The sequence below is a fragment of the Eschrichtius robustus genome, chromosome 2 (assembly GCF_028021215.1).
Source record: "Eschrichtius robustus isolate mEscRob2 chromosome 2, mEscRob2.pri, whole genome shotgun sequence".
Lineage (NCBI taxonomy): Eukaryota > Metazoa > Chordata > Mammalia > Artiodactyla > Eschrichtiidae > Eschrichtius > Eschrichtius robustus.
Genome location: NC_090825.1, coordinates 48,857,683 through 48,875,858, shown reverse-complemented (window position 1 = coordinate 48,875,858; position 18,176 = coordinate 48,857,683). Strand labels below are relative to the sequence as shown.

Below are 18,176 nucleotides of genomic sequence, written 5' to 3'. Positions count from 1 at the left end.
CATATCTCATCACTCCCCCAGCCCCCAAACGATAGTCACAGCTACTGTAGAATGAATAAGGAATGTTTTAACAGTGCACGGTGTTTTTTTTTTTGGGGGGGGTGCGTCTCCCAATGAAAACTACCTAGTTACACAACAGTTAAGACTACAGTTCTCAGGGTCATTAGATTCCAAAAAGAAACTGAATCAGAAAGATAATAGGAAGACACATGCAAGAAAATAAACATGAGTGTTCATTTCCAGAAACCAGTCCAATTTCACACCAGGTTATCTCCTGTGGCTAGGGATAATCTGAGGAGTCCAAGCCTAACCTCTGTCACTTCTAATCTTAGAATACCAAAAGAGTCAGCAAGCCTTCACAGATCACTCAGTTTCAATCAACTCTGGGAATCTTGAATAAGAGGCCTGTATGAGGTGTGGTGGGCATGGGGGGTAGAGAGGGAAGTGGCTCACAGGATGAGCACAGAGGCAAGGGTCTCCCTTCCAGGTAAGACTTCATCTTAATGGTTAATTAAAATAATGTTCGAAAACCAAAATCCAATAATGAATGATTTGCTCAAAAACTAAATACAAGGAACTCAGCTAGGAACACGATGGGATACGCAGATGAATTCAGGGAATTTAAAATTCCTTGATGCTCTGGCTCTGGTTGAAGTGGGCATGGGGAGGCTGTCATCCCTTAATTGCGTTCTCCACACTACCCCTTGTCTGGTCAGTTTGAAAACATAATATTAAGAAAAATGTACCCAAATATTAATACTTAAGGAAATATGCTGTCTCATGAGTCTCCTAATGACTTAGGAATTCAGTGGCTGACTGGCCATCCAGCTTTAGTAATCAATGAAGACTTAGCAGGGATTAGTTTTGAGCAGGGTGTTGAAAGAGAGTAACAAGTCTACTTTAGTTACCTGGGAATATATATACTTTTAATATAACATAACGGATGGGAGAAGCATGCTCGGAAACAAGGACAAGGATCACCATTAGCAAGCATGCAGAAAAACATCAAGTCACCAGTTAACAGCAGTCTAGCAGCCCTTCTTCATCGTGTGGTTTCCACCATCTCAGGCATTACATTCGTGCTCAACCAACTACAAAGTTTATAATGACCACTACTGTTTTATCTAAAATACATAAGCTTGAGGGGAGCCTCCCAGACATCAATTTCTACTGTGAAACACCACCACCCAATGCAAATGATCATTCCCTTCTTTTCAAGCTCTCTCCTTATCTGCTACCTTCAACCCTACCATGCATCTGAGGAGCATAAATATGTACATGACTGTAAGTTAAGATGATATACATTATAATGATTTCCATTATTTCTCAAGGGCAAACTGCTTTGAAATGTGATTTTAGGTTACTTGCACTTATGTAAGAACACAAAGCTCTTACATGTCTGGGTTTCTAGTACAGGCAGAAGGTTAAGGCAGAAAGAGTATTAAAAGCCTCTATCCTAGAACCACCCCCCCACAAACCAAAATTGTTTCCAGTCCGATACGTTTAAATAAAAAGATGTTACCCCAGAAAATATAAAATTATCCAAACCTTTCAAATATCATGATACTTCTGATAGATTCTACAGTAACACCTATAATCATAGTTAAAGGCTTAGAATGTAAAGAACTTACACATTTTTATGCCCCTCCTCCAAATTTAAAATAAGATATAAACCCTACTTTTGCTAGTATACGGTGAACCTGCATTTACCTAAAAAAGAAACTGCAGTTAACAGCACTGCTTAAGAAAAGTTATTTGAAGAGAAAATATAAAGAAACCCCAACCCAAGTAAAAGAGACATCTCTTTCCCACTAGTGTTGCTGGTAACTTCTAAAGCTCTAAGTGGTATAATTCATCTTCTCACATACAGGATAATAATGCTTCCAGTTGTTAACACAAATTATGTCAAATATAACGAAGGGGAAAAAATCATCAGCTATACAAGGTCTTCCAATACATTACATAGATAACATGAAAGTCAATCTCAGCTTCACATAACTTGGTCAAACCTGGTAGAAACCAAGAGGGTGTGGATGTACCAGCAACAGTTACCACCGACTAGGCTAAATGATAATAAGCCACAAATTAAAGGTACGGTATAAGGAACACCGCACACCTCTCGATATTACACACCTCTGCTTTCTTCAATGTTTGGATTGAAAGAAAATAATTTATCCCCCTCCATGCGTTTTCTCCTTTACAATATAAATTATTTCCAAGCCTGGCTGGCTAGTGACATAAAACATTTTCCCCAAGAGAAACCTACAGAAAGATACAGAAGCCTAGGGCTTTCTCTCTCTTTCTAATTTTAATTAAGCCCGTGACTCCACCTCTTCTTACACTTTCCTCTAGGTTACCTCTCCGGAGGGTGTGAAAATATCAACAGACGGTCCCCCAGCCCCACCCTCTCAGTAGTGCCTCGCACTGACTAGGCTCTCATCCCGCTCCTTCCCTTTCAGCCTCATCACCTTTGAGAAGCTTATCGAATACTTCTCCCCATTTATACCCGCACCCTTATTCATGGCCGAGCACGACAAGCTCCGCATCCTTCTTCCAAGGAAGGGACTAGCAAAAAAGAAAGAGGCATGCTCGAGAAACGACAGACGAAGAAACGTGACAGCCAGACACTTTAAACCAGCGGGGTTGGCCTTTCTCCCCCACCTCAGCCTGGAACCAGCAGTCGGTTCCCTAAATACTGAAATCTCTGGTCTTCACGCTCTCCCCACCCCCGCAGAGATGAGGCCGGAAAAATGAAAAGGCCGGGGTGAGACGCAAGGCTGGGTCAACCCTAACGGAGCCCGCTGCCCCCACCCCCCGGGCTGGCGTCCCCGGGGAGGATGGAGATCGTGGGAGGAGCGAGGGCTCCCGGCCCGGGACCCGCCAGCGCGCCCGCCCGAAGCCCCCAGAGACGCAGCCCGCTACACCCGGGCCCTTCCCCGCCGGCCTCCCCCGGCCCAGCCCCCCGAAGGGCCCCTCCCCGCCCCGGCACTGCAGCGGCACCCGGGGCGGACCCCAAGCTGGCCTCACTCGCACACACGCCACACACAAAAGCGCCGCCGCGGCCGCCGCCGCCGCCGCCGACTTCCCGCCCCCACTGCGCGGCGGAGTAATCAATGAGGCAGCCGGCGCCCGCGTCCTCTCCGTGCACGCCCGAATGCTGGGCCCGGGCGGCAGGGGCGGCGGCGAGGCTCACCATCGCTCCGCTTGATCTCCACGTAAATCCCGATCTGGATCTTGCCGAAGTTGGCCGTTGCCATCACCTCATCTGGAGCAGCGGCGGCTGGCCGAGGGAGGGGGACGCGAGGGCGGAAAAGGCGGGGAGGGGACGGGGTAGGTGTGGGAGGGGGAGCGGTTGCCCGCGGCCGCGCCGGCCCGGGCGACAGCGTGAACGCGAGCCGGGGCCGCGAAGAGCAGCGGCGGGCTGGCAGGCGGAGGCCCCGGGCCTGCAGGCCGGCGGGAGGACGCGCACGCCGGGGCGTCGGGGTGAAGCGAGGGCCGGGGCCGTGAGGCGGCACGGGCGAAAGTGGGAGGGCCCGCGCCGCCCGCCCTGGAGCCGACGCTAGGGAGGCGGGGCGCCGCGCGCCTGCGCAGAGCGCTCCTCCCGCGTCTCTTCCTCCTCTGCCTGCCTTTCCCGGCTGCCTCGAGGCGACCCCGCCCGCAGTGAGGTCGGCAGAGGGAGTGGAAGGCGCGCTCTACGGGCCGCAGCGAGTCTGCGCCTCGTTTGATTTCGGCGGGCGGCCTGGAAGAGGCAGGAACCCGCGGCCCGGTGCCATCCGGCCTCTCTGGCTTCCAAAAATTGGCGCTGTTGCTGGAATGGATTAAGGACCCTGTGGTTTCTGGGCGTTCCGGCTGGAGCGCGTGGCTGAGGGATGAATTTAGGGGTCGGCCGTTGACAGCATGGGTGCAGTGTTTCATCTGAGTGTCACCTCTGTTGCTACTTAGAGGTGGCCTGTCCAAGTAACCGTCCCAAGGTTTCCCATCCAGTTGTGGAAGAAAAGAAGAAACACCTTTGAGGTGTCACCCATCCTAGGTCAGAATGAAGGTCCTCTTTTCATGGCTTTGACTTATAGCTCATCGCCACTCAAAAAGAAACCCTGTGGTATGGGGGCGGGGGGGCGGGGCTTGACTGCTCGGTTTATGATGCATCCAATGCTGGTGTCTTGTCTCTGCTGTAGGGTTCAAGACTATTTGCACTGGACCATAAAACCAGTAACTATGATTCAAGGACAGAGGGCAGACACAAGGTTGACTAAGGAAGGTGCCTTTCCTGCAGTCACTTGATTAGTCTGACCACATCAGCAAGTGGAGAGCGGGATTCTTCATCCTGGCAGAGCAGGAAGGCCATGTGGACAGGGACCATGGAAACTATGTTTACAGGACTGTGTAAAACAAACCTCCAAACGTGTGACTTTTGCTTCTAGTATTAGGATTTGATATGGAGGAAACACACTTATCGTGCCCTACTTTCTCTAGTCATTGCTCATCTCCCTGTAATATTAACTAAAAACTTAACAGTTTTAAAATTTAAAAATTGGAAATGATATATGTGTGTTAAGTGCGTGTGTGGATATATGCTAATGGCTAGAGTTTTCAACCTAATATAAGTAATCAAGTCAAATAGATCCTAAAAGAATTGTTGAAAGATTCAGACTACGTTTGTAACTTGAATATATTAAAGGCATAGTTGTCAAAAGAAGAAAGTTTCTTAGATCCAATCTAAAGTAAAAATAATGTCTATGAAAAAAACACTGGGTAGACAAGTTAGAAAATAACCGACTTTTACATTCCAGAAATGACATTACTGTAAATCTCAATTCAGGACCTCTGTTTCAAAATAAGATTTGAGCAAATCAAGATTCAGTTTTTTTTTAAAATAATCTTGAGAGTTTTATCTGAACTCTTTGAGCTTCTGTCTAGTAGAACTCATTCCCTGATGTTTCTATGACTGAGGTATACAGCATCTATTTATTTGCTTGAAAATTCTTTAAAGAAAACAAAGAAATCAAGCTATACACCTATTAAATTTAAAATTGCTTCATAAAATATTATGTTTTATCATGGTTGCTGACACATACTTTGCGACCTGTGGGAGGTTTTCATGAGGGTCAAGTGAAATAAAATGTGATAGTACTTTGTATTTATAATCAAGTTATAAAACAAAGTAAACCACCCTGCAAAAAATAACCTAGTACTCTACTGTAATCTTCAAATCATTAATTCAAATTTTATATCCAGTGATGTAAAATTAAACACACTTTGCAATTTGCCTCTGGCCCTCAACACCTCACATTTGAGAGGATAGCAAGAGCTTTACAGACCTGTCTGTATTCTTTTACCCACTCGAGTCCATCCTAACTTAACTGACAGAATAATCTTGCTCAAGGATAATTTCCATCAAGTCATATCCTATTAATAGTGGCTGCTGTTGTCCTACCCTATCCTGAGTTGATAAACCATTTCAAAAAAATCATAGTTACTGTCATCGAGCCAAGGCAATCTCTTTATAAGGCCCAGATTAAAAAATTTTTTTCCCTGCTTTGGGGTCATTAGTACATAAACGTTAAGAGATTATTCCAAGAAAGAGGCTGTTAAGCCAGTGAGCAGGATTTGAAGCAGAAGCCAACACTCACCTTAACCAGTTACCTGCTCCCCTGGGGAAGAGCAGAGGCATGACTTGGCTCCAGTTCTAGCTCAAATTAGACGGACGTGTCTACATCTTCTTACTTGAAGTTTTCCATTCAGTGTTTGCATCTATTCTCAGTTACACAAAGTTTGTGGATCTAGGATCAAATGAAGAAAATGGATACAGTTGACAGAAACTCTTTGACTTTGTTGTCTCCTTTCTGTCCTGTGCTGTTTTGGAGACTTTTCGGTTGTCAGTGTTTCCCAGTCCCATTAAATTTACTCAAATTTTAATTCTAATTAAACTGGTGTAATTTTATTGTAATATATTTTAGTCCTTAAGCAAATACATTAAAAACACCTGGGAGATATAAATCCCAATTTTACCCGCTCTGAATATTTGCTCTTTTCTTCTCTGTTGGATTTCTCTTCCTGCCTGCAAACATTTTCAGGCTCCTTTGTCTTGGAAAAATAATCTTCTTTTGATCCTTCTCTTCCTATATAAATTCCATTCTATTTTTTACTTTCCTTCCCCTGCCAAATTCTCAAATGCCTGCTTTAAATACCCATTACCTTGATTCCCCATCACTCATTCATTTCCTAGCCCCTAAATCTGGATTCAATCCTCTACTGAATTATAGTTTTTTAAAGTCAACAGTTACTTGTAATTATCTCATTCAGTATACACTACCATCTTTTTTTTGAATTTTATTTATTTTTTATACAGGAGGTTCTTATTAGTTATCTATTTTATACACATTAGTGTATATATGCCAATCCCAATCTCCCAATTCATCCCACCCCTACCACCGTCACCCCCCGCCCCGCTTTTCCCGCTACACTACCATCTTTATTTGCTTGAATTCATTGAAGAATGGCCTACCTGCTCTCTCCCAAACAATACTGTTTCTGCTCATATAGTAAGTGATTTACTCTCCTCTATTTTTATTTTTGGCTGTGCCACATGGCTTGGGGGATTAGTTCCCTGACCAGGGATTGAATCCATGCCCCCTGCAGTGGAAGCACAGAGTCCTAACCACTAGACCACCAGGGAAGTCCCTTACTCTGCTCTATTTAAAGCCTTTCTATGTGGCAAGGCACAGCTGTAGTATCCCTTCTTTATGGTGCTTTCTCCACCCAATCTAATCTATAATGACTGTCCTATTTGGGTGATTCTCCCCCCAGCCATGATCATCAGAAGCACTTAAGAAATATTTTAACAAAAATACATAAGCACAAACTCTACTCCAGGCCTAACAGTTTAAAATTTCCAGGGGGGAACTTAATGTGGTCTGTTTTTTAAAAACTCATCAGGAGATTCTGAGGTGTATATATAACTGGTTGAGAACCAGTTGATTACCCTTGAATTTCCATAATTTGATATTTTCTATACATTGCCCATGTAGGGACTGGGTACTGAATAGACACTGATTGGTTATTTACCTAGTCCACCTTCTTCATTATAATTCTTTAATGTATACTTTTATTTTTTTATTTTTTATTTGGCTGTGTTGGGTCTTCGTTTCTGTGCAAGGGCTTTCTCTAGTTGCAGCAAGCAGGGGCCACTCTTCATCGCGGTGCGCGGGCCTCTCACTATCGTGGCCTCTCGTTGCGGAGCACAGGCTCCAGACGCGCAGGCTCAGTAGCTGTGGCTCACGGGCCCAGTTGTTCCGTGGCATGTGGGATCTTCCCAGACCAGGGCTCGAACCGGTGTCCCCTGCATTGGCAGGCAGATTCTCAACCACTGCGCCACCAGGGAAGCCCCCATGTATACTTTTTGATAGTCTACTTATCAAACTTATTTTGATAGTATACTTTCACTTATACCTTTTGATAGTGTATTGGATTGTATTAACAGTAAGCTTTTGGTACAAAGCTAATTTACAAAGCCTTTTAAGGTCCATATTGAACTTAGATCTTAGAACTTAGAAATATCAAATAGTGTGGTGTCATATTCCATCATTGTCTACATTGAGGTATTCCTAATCTTTATACTTATTAATGACATATTTGCCTTAATTCTCATTTACATAACTAATTCCTCTCAAGTATAGGAAGTGTAGAGGTTTCCCCTTACACCAGATTTTCAGTAATTTGATGAGTATGAACTCATAAGTAACAGGAGGTGGTCTTTTCACCATTTGTAGTAATATATCCAAACTGAAAATCATTTATATATCCTTACATAGTTCTTATTAATTCGGGAGCTTAGTAAACTCTTTTATAGAGTTGTCGTGGAGCATCAGTGATGTAAAACAAGATGATTGATGGTGTGCTACACATCCTCATTATTTTAAAAAACTATGGCCGGTGTTAGTTTTTTCAATGTATTCAGTCTAAGTCAAGTATAACTAGAGAGAACAGGTTTCCCTGAAATATTTCTTGTTGTTAAAGGATAGCACTTGATTTTTTGGTTGCTGTTTTGATGTAATCAACTTTACAGAAAGCAAATTTTCCAGTAAATATTAAGGTCCCAAACATACCTTATTTCCCTAATCTTTGTTAATATGCATACTTAACTTTTATGGCTCTTTGAATTCCTTCTTTAAATCGAAAGTATATGTTATATACTGTGAGTGGAGCCTAGCTAGGCCATAGTAAATACATTTTACAACAGTAGAAATAAAAAGTTTTTTCATTATAGATTGAGTCTCTTAAAATAATTGTTTTGCTTGACTTCACTTCTTATAACTATTTCAGTGTGTTTTTGTAGTCCATATGTCCATATACTTATAATTTTTAAGAGCCATATACTATTCCATATATTTCTTTTTTTTTTTTTTTTTTTTTTGACCTTGCTGCATGGCATGCGGAATCTTAGTTCCCCAACCAGGGATCCAAACATGTCCCTTACAGTGGAAGCACAGAGTCTTAACCACTGGACCGCCAGGGAATTCTCATAATATTTGATATATTTCTAAATCATTTTTTGCTTACACATTCACTGTATTGTTGGGTTATCTTCAATATAAAATTCTAATTATGAACATCTTTGTAAACATTTTTTGTGGGAAAATTCCTCTAAATGAAAGTATCAGGTCAAAGGATATGAAAGTTATACTTAAAATGTAAAAGAGATAACATCACTTCCTTCTTAAAATCAGTCACCAGCTTCCTAGAATAAAATCTAAATTCTTTACAGAACTATACATGATCTAGCTTTGGCTACCTCTCCACCCTTGTCTGGTACCACACTCCTGCTCATTCTGCTCTAGCCTCACTGAGTTCTTTTCTTTCTCTTAAATATGGCAAGCTCTTCCCCAGATCAAGATTGTGGCTCTTGCTCAACTTTTCATATGATTGTTTCTTGTCATCTTTCAGGTCTTAGTCAAAAAGCACCTCCTGAAAAAAGTCTTCCCTTACCCCCCACCTCACCCCCACTTTACTCTCTATCACTCTGTAACTTAACACCACCTGCAATTACCTTGCTCCATTATTTACTTTTTGATCTGTCTCCTCCCCCATTTTAAAGTAATTTCCCTGAGGGTAGGAACCTTGTCTAATGTTCTTTGTTACATCTTCAGCACATGGAACAGTACCTGGAACACAGATGCTCAGCAAATATTTGTTGAATAAATGAAGGAAGTTTAACTCTTATATTGTCAAGTTTGTACTCTTTGATTTGATAGTCTTTTCTTTTCTTGAATGAGCTAAACTGGTAATGTATTTCCTCATTTACATGACCTAGAAAATCAAAATTTAATGTTTCCATCTTCTAAATCTCAAAATCTCTAGTAGATATAGATTATTACATAAGTAATAAATTCTCATAAAGAATTTTATTTTTTTAATTTAATTTTTATTTCATTTTAAAGTATAGTTGATTTTCTTTTTTTATTATTTTTATTTTATTTTTTAATTTTTTTAAACATCTTTACTGGAGTATAATTGCTTTACAATGGTGTGTTAGTTTCTGCTTTATAACAAAGTGAATCAGCTGTATATATACATATATCCCCATATCTCCTCCCTCTTGCATCTCCCTCCCATCCTCCCTATCCCACCTCTCTAGGTGGTCACAAAGCACCGAGCTGATCTCCCTGTGCTATACGGCTGCTTCCCACTAGCTATCTATTTTACATTTGGTAGCGTATATATGTCCATGCCGCTCTCTCACTTTGTCCCAGCTTACACTTCAACCTCCCTGTGTCCTCAAGTCCATTCTCTATGTCTGCGTCGTTATTCCTGTCCTGCCCCTAGGTTCTTCAGAACCATTCTTTTTCTTTTTTTTTTTTAGATTCCATATGTATGTGTTAGCATATGGTATTTGTTTTTCTCTTTCTGACTTACTTCACTCTGTATGACAGACTCTAGGTCCATCCACCTCACTACAAATAACTCAGTTTCATTTCCTTTTATGACCCAATAATATTCCATTGTATATATGTGCCACATCTTCTTTATCCATTCATCTGTTGATGGACATTTAGGTTGCTTCCATGTCCTGGCTATTGTAAATAGAACTGCGATGAACATTGTGGTACATGACTCTTTTTGAATTATGGTTTTCTCCAGGTATATGCCCAGTAGTGGGATTGCTGGGTCATATGGTAGTTCTGTTTTTAGTTTTTTAAGGAACCTCCATACTGTTCTCCATAGTGGCTGTATCAATTTACATTCCTACCAACAGTGCAAGAGGGTTCTCTTTTCTCCACACCCTCTCCAGCATTTATTGTTTGTAGATTTTTTGATGATGGCCATTCTGACTGGTATGAGGTGATACCTCATTTTAGTTTTGATTTGCATTTCTCTAACGATTAGTGATGTTGAGGATCCTTTCATGTGTTTGTTGGCAATCTGTATATCTTCTTCGGAGAAATGTCTCTTTAGGTCTTCTGCCCATTTTTGGATTGGGTTGTTTGTTTTTTTGATATTGAGCTGCATGAGCTGCTTGTAAAATTTGGAGATTAACCCTTTGTCAGTTACTACATTTGCAAATATTTTCTCCCATTCTGAGGGTTGTCTTTTGGTCTTGTTTATGGTTTCCTTTGCTGTGCAAAAGCTTTTAAGTTTCATTAGGTCCCATTTGTTTATTTCTGTTTTTATTTCCATTTCTCTAGGAGGTGGGTCAAAAAGGATCTTGCTGTGATTTATGTCCTAGAGTGTTCTGCCTATGTTTCCCTCTAAGAGTTTTATAGTATCTGGCCTTGCATTTAGGTCTTTAATCCATTTTGAGTTTATTTTTGTGTATGGTGTTAGGGAGTGTTCTAATTTCATTCTTTTACTTGTAGCTGTCCAGTTTTCCCAGCACCACTTATTGAAGAGGCTGTCTTTTCTCCATTGTATATTCTTGCCTCCTTTATCAAACATAAGGTGACCATATGTGCATGGTTTATTTCTGGGCTTTCTATCCTGTTCCATTGATCTATATTTCTGTTTTTGTGCCAGTACCATACTGTCTTGATTACTGTAGCTTTGTAGTATATTCTGATGTCCAGGAGCCTGATTCCTCCAGCTCCGTTTTTCTTTCTCAAGATTGCTTTGGCTATTCAGGGTCTTTTGTGTGTCCATAGAAATTGTGCAATTTTTTGTTCTAGCTCTGTGAAAAATGCCAGTGGTAGTTTGATAGGGATTGCATTGAATCTGCAGATTGCGTTGGGTAGTATAGTCATTTTCACAATGTTGATTCTTCCAATCTAAGAACATGGTATATCTCTCCATCTGTTGGTATCATCTTTAATTTCTTTCATCAGTGTCTTATAATTTTCTGCATACAGGTCTTTTTTCTCCTTAGGTAGGTTTATTCCTAGGTATTTTATTCTTTTTGTTGCAGTGGTAATTGGGAGTGTTTCCTTAATTTCTCTTTTAGATTTTTCATCATTAGTGTATAGGAATGCAGGAGATTTCTGTGCATTAATTTTGTATCCTGCTGCTTTACCAAATTCATTGATTAGCTCCAGTAGTTTTCTGGTAGCATCTTTAAGATTTTCTATGTATAGTATATCATCTGCAAACAGTGACAGCTTTACTTCTTCTTTTCCAATTTGGAATCCTTTCATTTTTTTTCTTCTCTGATTGCTGTGGCTAAAACATCCAAAACTATGTTGAATAATAGTGGTGAGAGTGGACAACCTTGTCTTGTTTCTGATCTTGGAGAAAATGATTTCAGTTTTTCACCATTGAGAATGATGTTGGCTGTGGGTTTGTCATATATGGCCTTTATTATGTTGAGGTGAGTTCCCTCTATACATACTTTCTGGAGGGTTGTTACCATAAACGGGTGTTGAATTTTGTTGAAAGCTTTTTCTGCATCTATTGAGATGATCATATTGTTTTTCTCCTTCAATTTGTTAATATGGTTTATCACATTGATTGATTTGTGTATACTGAAGAATCCTTGCATCCCTGGGATAAATCCTACTTGATCATGGTGTATGATCCTTTTAATGTGCTGTTGGGTTCTTTTGCTAGTATTTTGTTGAGGATTTTTGCATCTATGTTCATCAGTGATATTGGTCTGTAGTTTTCTTTCTTTGTGACATCTTTGTCTGGTTTTGGTATTAGGATGATGGTGGCCTTGTAGAATGATTTTGGGAGTGTTCCTCCCTCTGCTATATTTTGGAATAGTTTGAGAAGGATAGGTGTTAGCTCTTCTCTAAATGTTTGATAGAATTCACCTGTGAAGCCATCTGGTCCTGGGCTTTTGTTTGTTGGAAGATTTTTAATAACAGTCTCAATTTCAGTGCTGTTATTGGTCTGTTTATATTTTCTCTTTCTTCCTGGTTCAGTCTCAGAAGGTTGTGCATTTCTAAGAATTTTCCATTTCTTCCAGGTTGTGCATTTTATTGGCATATAGTTGCTTGTAGTAATCTCTCATGATCCTTTGTATTTCTGCAGTGTCAATTCTTACTTCTCCTTTTTCATTTCTAATTCTATTGATTTGAGTCCTCTCCCTCTTTTTCTTGATGAGTCTGGCTAATGGTTTATCAATTTTGTTTATCTTCTCAAAGAAACAGGTTTTAGTTTTATTGATCCTTGCTATTGTTTCCTTCATTTCTTTTTCATTTATTTCTGATCTGATCTTTATGATTTCTTTCCTTCTGCTAACTTTGGGGGTTTTTTGTTCTTTCTCTAATTGCTTTTGGTATAAGGCTAGGTTGTTTATTTGAGATATTTCTTGTTTCTTGAGGCAGAATTGTACTGCTATAAACTTCCCTCTTAGAACGGCTTTTGCTGAATCCCCTAGGTTTTAGGTCATCTTGTTTTCATTGTCATTTGTTTCTAGGTATTCTTTGATTTCCTCTCTGACTTCTTTAGTGATTTCTTGGTTATTTAGTAGTGCATTGTTTAGCCTCCATGTTTGTATTTGTATTTTTTACAGATTTTTTCCTGTAATTGATATCTAGTCTCATAGCATTGTGGTTAGAAAAGATACTTGATACAATTTTAATTTTCTTAAATTTACCAAGGCTTGATTTGTGACCCAAGATATGATCTATCCTGAAGAATGTTCCATGAGCACTTGAGAAGTAAGTGTATTCTGTTGTTTTTGGGTGGAATGTCCTATAAATATCAATTATGTCCATCTTGTTTAATGTATCATTTAAAACTTGTGTTTCCTTATTTATTTTCATTTTGGATGATATGTCCATTGGTGAAAGTGGCATATTAAAGTCCCATACTCTTATTGTGTTACTGTCAATTTCCCCTTTTATGGCTGTTAGCATTTGCCTTATGTATTGAGGTGCTCCTATGTTGGGTGCATAAATATTTACAATTGTTATATCTTCTTCTTGGATTGATCCCTTGATCGTTATGTAGTGTCCTTCTTTGTCTCTTGTAATAGTCTTTATTTTAAAGTCTATTTTGTCTGATATGATAATTGCTACACCAGGTTTCTTTTGATTTCTATTTGCATGGAATATCTTTTTCCATCCCCTCACTTTCAGTCTGTAGGTGTCCCTAGGTCTGAAGTGGGTCTCTTGTAGACAGCATATATACGGGTCTTGTTTTTGTATCCCTTCAGCCAGTCTATGTCTTTTGGTTGGAGCATTTAATCCATTTACATTTAGGGTAGTTATCGATGTGTATGTTCCTATTACCATTTTCTTAATTGTTTTGGGTTTGTTGTTGTAGGTGTTTTCCTTCTCTGTGTTTCCTGCCTAGAGAAGTTCCTTTAGCATTTGTTGTAAAGCTGGTTTGGTGGTGCTGAATTCTCTTAGCTTTAATTTCTCCATCAAATCTGAATGAGATCCTTGCTGGGTAGAGTAATCTTACTGTAGTTGCTGGGTAGAGTAATCTTACTGTAGTTTTTTCCCTTTCATCACTTTAAATATGTCTTGCCACTCCCTCTGGCTTACAGAGTTTCTGCTGAAAGATCAGCTGTTAACCTTATGGGAATTCCCTTGTATATTATTTGTTGTTTTTCCCTTGCTGCTTTTAATATTTTTTCTTTGTATTTAATTTTTGATAGTTTGATTAATATGTGTCTTGGTGTTTTTCTCCTTGGATTTATCCTGTATGGGACTCTCTGCGCTTCCTGGACTTGACTGACCATTTCCTTTCCCATATTAGGGAAGTTTTCAACTATATTCTCCTCAAATATTTTCTCAGTCCCTTTCTTTTTCTCTTCTTCTTCTGGGACCTCTATAATTCGAATGTTGGTGCATTTAGTGTTGTCCTAGAGGTCTCTGAGACTGTCCTCTATTCTTTTCATTCTTTCCTCTTTATTCTGCTCTGCAGTAGTTATTTCCACTATTTTATCTTCCAGGTCACTTATCCATTCTTCTGCCTCAGTTATTCTGCTATTGATTCCTTCTAGAGAATTTTAAATATCATTTATTTTGTTGTTCATCATTGTTTGTTTGCTCTTTAGTTCTTCTAGGTCCTTGTGAAACGTTTCTTGTATTTTCTCCATTCTACTTCCAAGATGTTGGATCATTTTTACTGTCATTACCCTGAATTCTTTTTCAGGTAGACTGCCTATTTCCTCTTCCTTTCTTTGGTCTGGTGGGTTTTTACCTTGCTCCTTCATCTGCTCTGTGTTTCTCTGTCTTCTCATTTTGTTTAACTTACTGTGTTTGGGGTCTCCTTTTCGCAGGCTGCACATTCGTACTTTCCATTGTTTTTGGTGTCTGCCCCCAGTGGGTAAGGTTGGTTCAGTGGGTTGTGTAGGCTTCCTGGTGGAGGGGACTGGTGACTGTGTTCTGGTGGATGAGGCTGGATCTTGTCTTTCTGGTGGGTGGGACCACGTCCGGCGGTGTGTTTTAGGGTGTCTGTGTCCTTATTATGATTTTAGGCAGCCTCTCTGCTAATGGATGGGGCTTTGTTCCTGTCTTGCTAGTTGTTTGGCATCGGGTGTCCAGCACTGTAGCTTCCTGGTTGTTGAGTGGAGCTGGATCTTAACGTTGAGATGGAGATCTCTTGGAGAGCTTTTGTCATTTGATATTATGTGGAGCCGGGAGGTCTCTGGTGGACCAATGTCCTGAACTCGGCTCTCCCACCTCAGAGGCACAGGCTTGACACCCGGCCGGAGCACCAAGACCCTGTTAGCCACACGGCCAGGTATGTGTGGAGTTTCTTGCCTTTTGGGAAGTCTGAGGTCTTCTGCCAGCGTTCAGTAGGTTTTCTGTAGGAGTTGTTCCACATGTAGATGTATTTCTGGTGTATTTGTGGGGAGGAAGGTGATCTCCACGTCTTACTCCTCCGCCATCTTGAAGGTCTCTCCCTCATAAAGAGTTTTAAAATGCAGAAGAGTATAAAGCAAAATGAAAGGGAAAACTCCCGGTCTTCCACCAACCCACCCCTCACACAATCCCCCACCCTTGCTTGCCCTCCAAGTTCCCTGGCCTGGGTGGAACCCCTGTTAATACTATATTAATCCAATAATCCCCAAACTGTATTGGGCACAAGATTCATGTGGGCTGATTGTTATGCAGAGTCTGGGGTTCAATCACCATAGATTGTGATTCTGTAGGTTTAGTATACTAGTTCAGTAGCAGATCTTGTATGATCTAGTAGATCAGTAGATCTAGTATGAAGCCCAGGAATATGTATTTTTAACATGTACTCTAGGTGATTTTTATACAAATAGATGATAAAGCTTCAAAAAAATTCTTTTAAAATGTCATTAAATATATGTAATAATACCTGTGTAATTTATATTTTAAAGAAATCATGCTGTATATACTATTCTGAAAGTTTCTTTTAAAATATATTTTGGACCTCTTTCCATGCCAGTGTTCATAGATCTATCTCTCTTTTAATAGCTGGTTATTATTCTGCTGTATATGTGAATAGTAGAGGAAAGTGTAAGCAAACCGGCATTTAGATAGCTATTTTGGTTGTTTCCATTTTTATCTCTTGCTCTTATCAACAGTATTTAGTACATTCACTTTGTACAGTTGCGTGAATATTTCTTTAGGATAACATCCTAGAAGTGGAATTGCTGAGCCAAAGGATAGTCACATTTACAATTTTGGTAAAATTGAGCAATTTTTTTGTTGTTTTGATGCTATTTTGATGTTTCTGATGTTACACATCAATTATATTTCACACATTATTTGAACTAAGCATAGTATATCATCATTTTTATTGTTAATCCATGCCCTGATATACCCTCTCTCATTCCTGTAGATCTCTAACCACATTCTTGGCCTTGACATACTGCCTTGTTTTGACTTCTAGCTTTTGTACAAAGCCTGCCTCAGGAGTTGCTCTAGACCCCTGCTCTAAATTCACAGCCCAATTTTCTGTAATTTCCCAGGGCTAGCTCTTTCCATGCCTCCCTTGCACTCATTGCTATATCATGATTCTGTAAGTCCCCACCCCAGCCCAGGACTCCATAAAACAATTCCACCACATTCTTCTCACTTACTCTTATAAATATGGAACAATAACAAACAATATTAACAATTTGTAGTTATGCGCTAATTGTGTGGTGTAGGCTCTAAGTAGAGAGGAAAGTCAATGAGAACTAGAGCAGTTAGGAAAGATTTTTTAAATGCTCTTTTTGTTTTTATGTTTTGTTTATGAGCATTGAAGAAGTTCAGTTTTAAAAAGAGAGTAGGGATCAAGAGGTGTGATTTCAGGTAGGCCCTGAAAGATGACTGAGATCTAAACAGACAGCTAGCAGAGAAGAAAGCAAACACGGCAAACAAACAAACAAACAAAACAGAAGTAAGGTATTTTTCACATGACCACTTTGATGAAGCCATTTTGATGCCAGGTATGACAGCCCAGTTAAAATGTAAAAGTCACGATTTCCTTTTTAAATCCAAGTAATGTGTGCAACCAGACATCTGTAACCTGTATTCTACCTCTAATGTTCACTCTAAATATGGTGGACTGCCATTTTCTACTTTAGTCACTTTTATATTGCTTGACCTTTAAGTTAGCATGTACTGCTTTTTTTTCCCCAGAGTTTTTTGTAAAATTAATTAATTAATTAATTAAGTTTTGGCTGCATTGGGTCTTCGTTGCTGCATTCAGGCTTTCTCTAGTTGTGGTGAGCGGGGGTTACTTTTCATTGCGGTGCGCAGGCTTCTCATTGTGGTGGCTTCTGTTCTTGTGGAGCACAGGCTCTAGGTGCACGGGCTTCAGTAGTTGTGGCTCGTGGGCTTAGTTGCTCTGCGACATGTGGGATCTTCCTGGACCAGGGCTCAAATCCGTGTCCCCTGCATTGGCAGGCAGATTCTTAACCACTGTGCCACCAGGGAAGTCCCAATATGTACTGTTTTTATAATCAAGATTTTTTTTGCAAAAATGTAGGATCACAAACATTTACAGGAGGGAGACTGAAGAGACATATCTGATAAGAGATGTACAGCTTGAAAGTAACTAAAAAAATCTTTAGGTGGATATCATTATGGTGGGCTTTGAACCCCATGCAGAGACATTCACCCTTGGTAGGGACATCGGTGGTAACTCCTTTGAGGACAGGTATGACAAAGCAAAAAACAATTTATTTAAAGCTACAATTTACTTTATATTTTATTTTGATAGAATGTCCAAGTCAGTCACTTTAGATTCAGTACTGCAGTGAACATTTGTTGCTTCCTTCTCAATAATCTCTTCTTTCTTCCTAGTAATACCTTGAATTTCTCAATTATATGGTTTGAGTGGGATTGACTCCTCCTCCAACAGTTCCAAGGGTAGGCCCTGATTAGCATAAGCCTGTCAGTGTATTTCATCCCCTTGACTCAATGATTGGTTCATAGATGAAAACATTCCAATAAGGTGCAAAGAGTCTCCTTTCTCAGAATTGGTTTGAGTAATTGGGGAAGCAAACTCTCACTTTTCTGCAGAAAATGGACCTGAAGAAAGTAGCTCCAAAGTTGTTAGCAACCATCTTTGTGACCAGAAAGTGAGGACCTGGTAAAAATGGAGTCAACGTTGACGAAGCAGAGCCAAACTTTTGAGGGAGAGAAACTGGGTACTTGTTCTGAGCTTTGTAGGACATTGTCAATATCATGTGTCATGTACAGGAAATGGATGTCAGGTTAGGGTTTGAATTTGTGCTTTGACAGAGTTTATAGCAGAAGCTGAAGTCACTAAGGTGCACATTCCCAAAGGGATATAGAATCTTTAGCAGAAGTTAAAATAGTCTCAGTAGA

At 40.2% G+C, this 18,176-nt stretch overlaps 1 protein-coding gene across 6 annotated transcripts in view; it reads right to left on the bottom strand.

Annotated features, from left to right (window-relative positions):
• Nucleotides 1-3,563, bottom strand: part of KIF2A (kinesin family member 2A) — a 65,532-nt gene extending 61,969 nt beyond the window's left edge. For 2 of the 6 annotated variants that reach the window (XM_068535384.1, XM_068535385.1), the window contains exon 1: nt 3,194-3,561. In XM_068535384.1, the coding sequence (XP_068391485.1) occupies nt 3,194-3,257 (64 nt within the window). In that variant the 5' untranslated portion in view covers nt 3,258-3,561. Of the gene's footprint in view, nt 1-3,193 lie in introns of all 6 variants that reach the window. The other 4 variants (XM_068535387.1, XM_068535386.1, XM_068535388.1 and 1 more) reach the window with 3 other exon arrangements.
• Nucleotides 3,564-18,176: the final 14,613 nt, after the last annotated feature.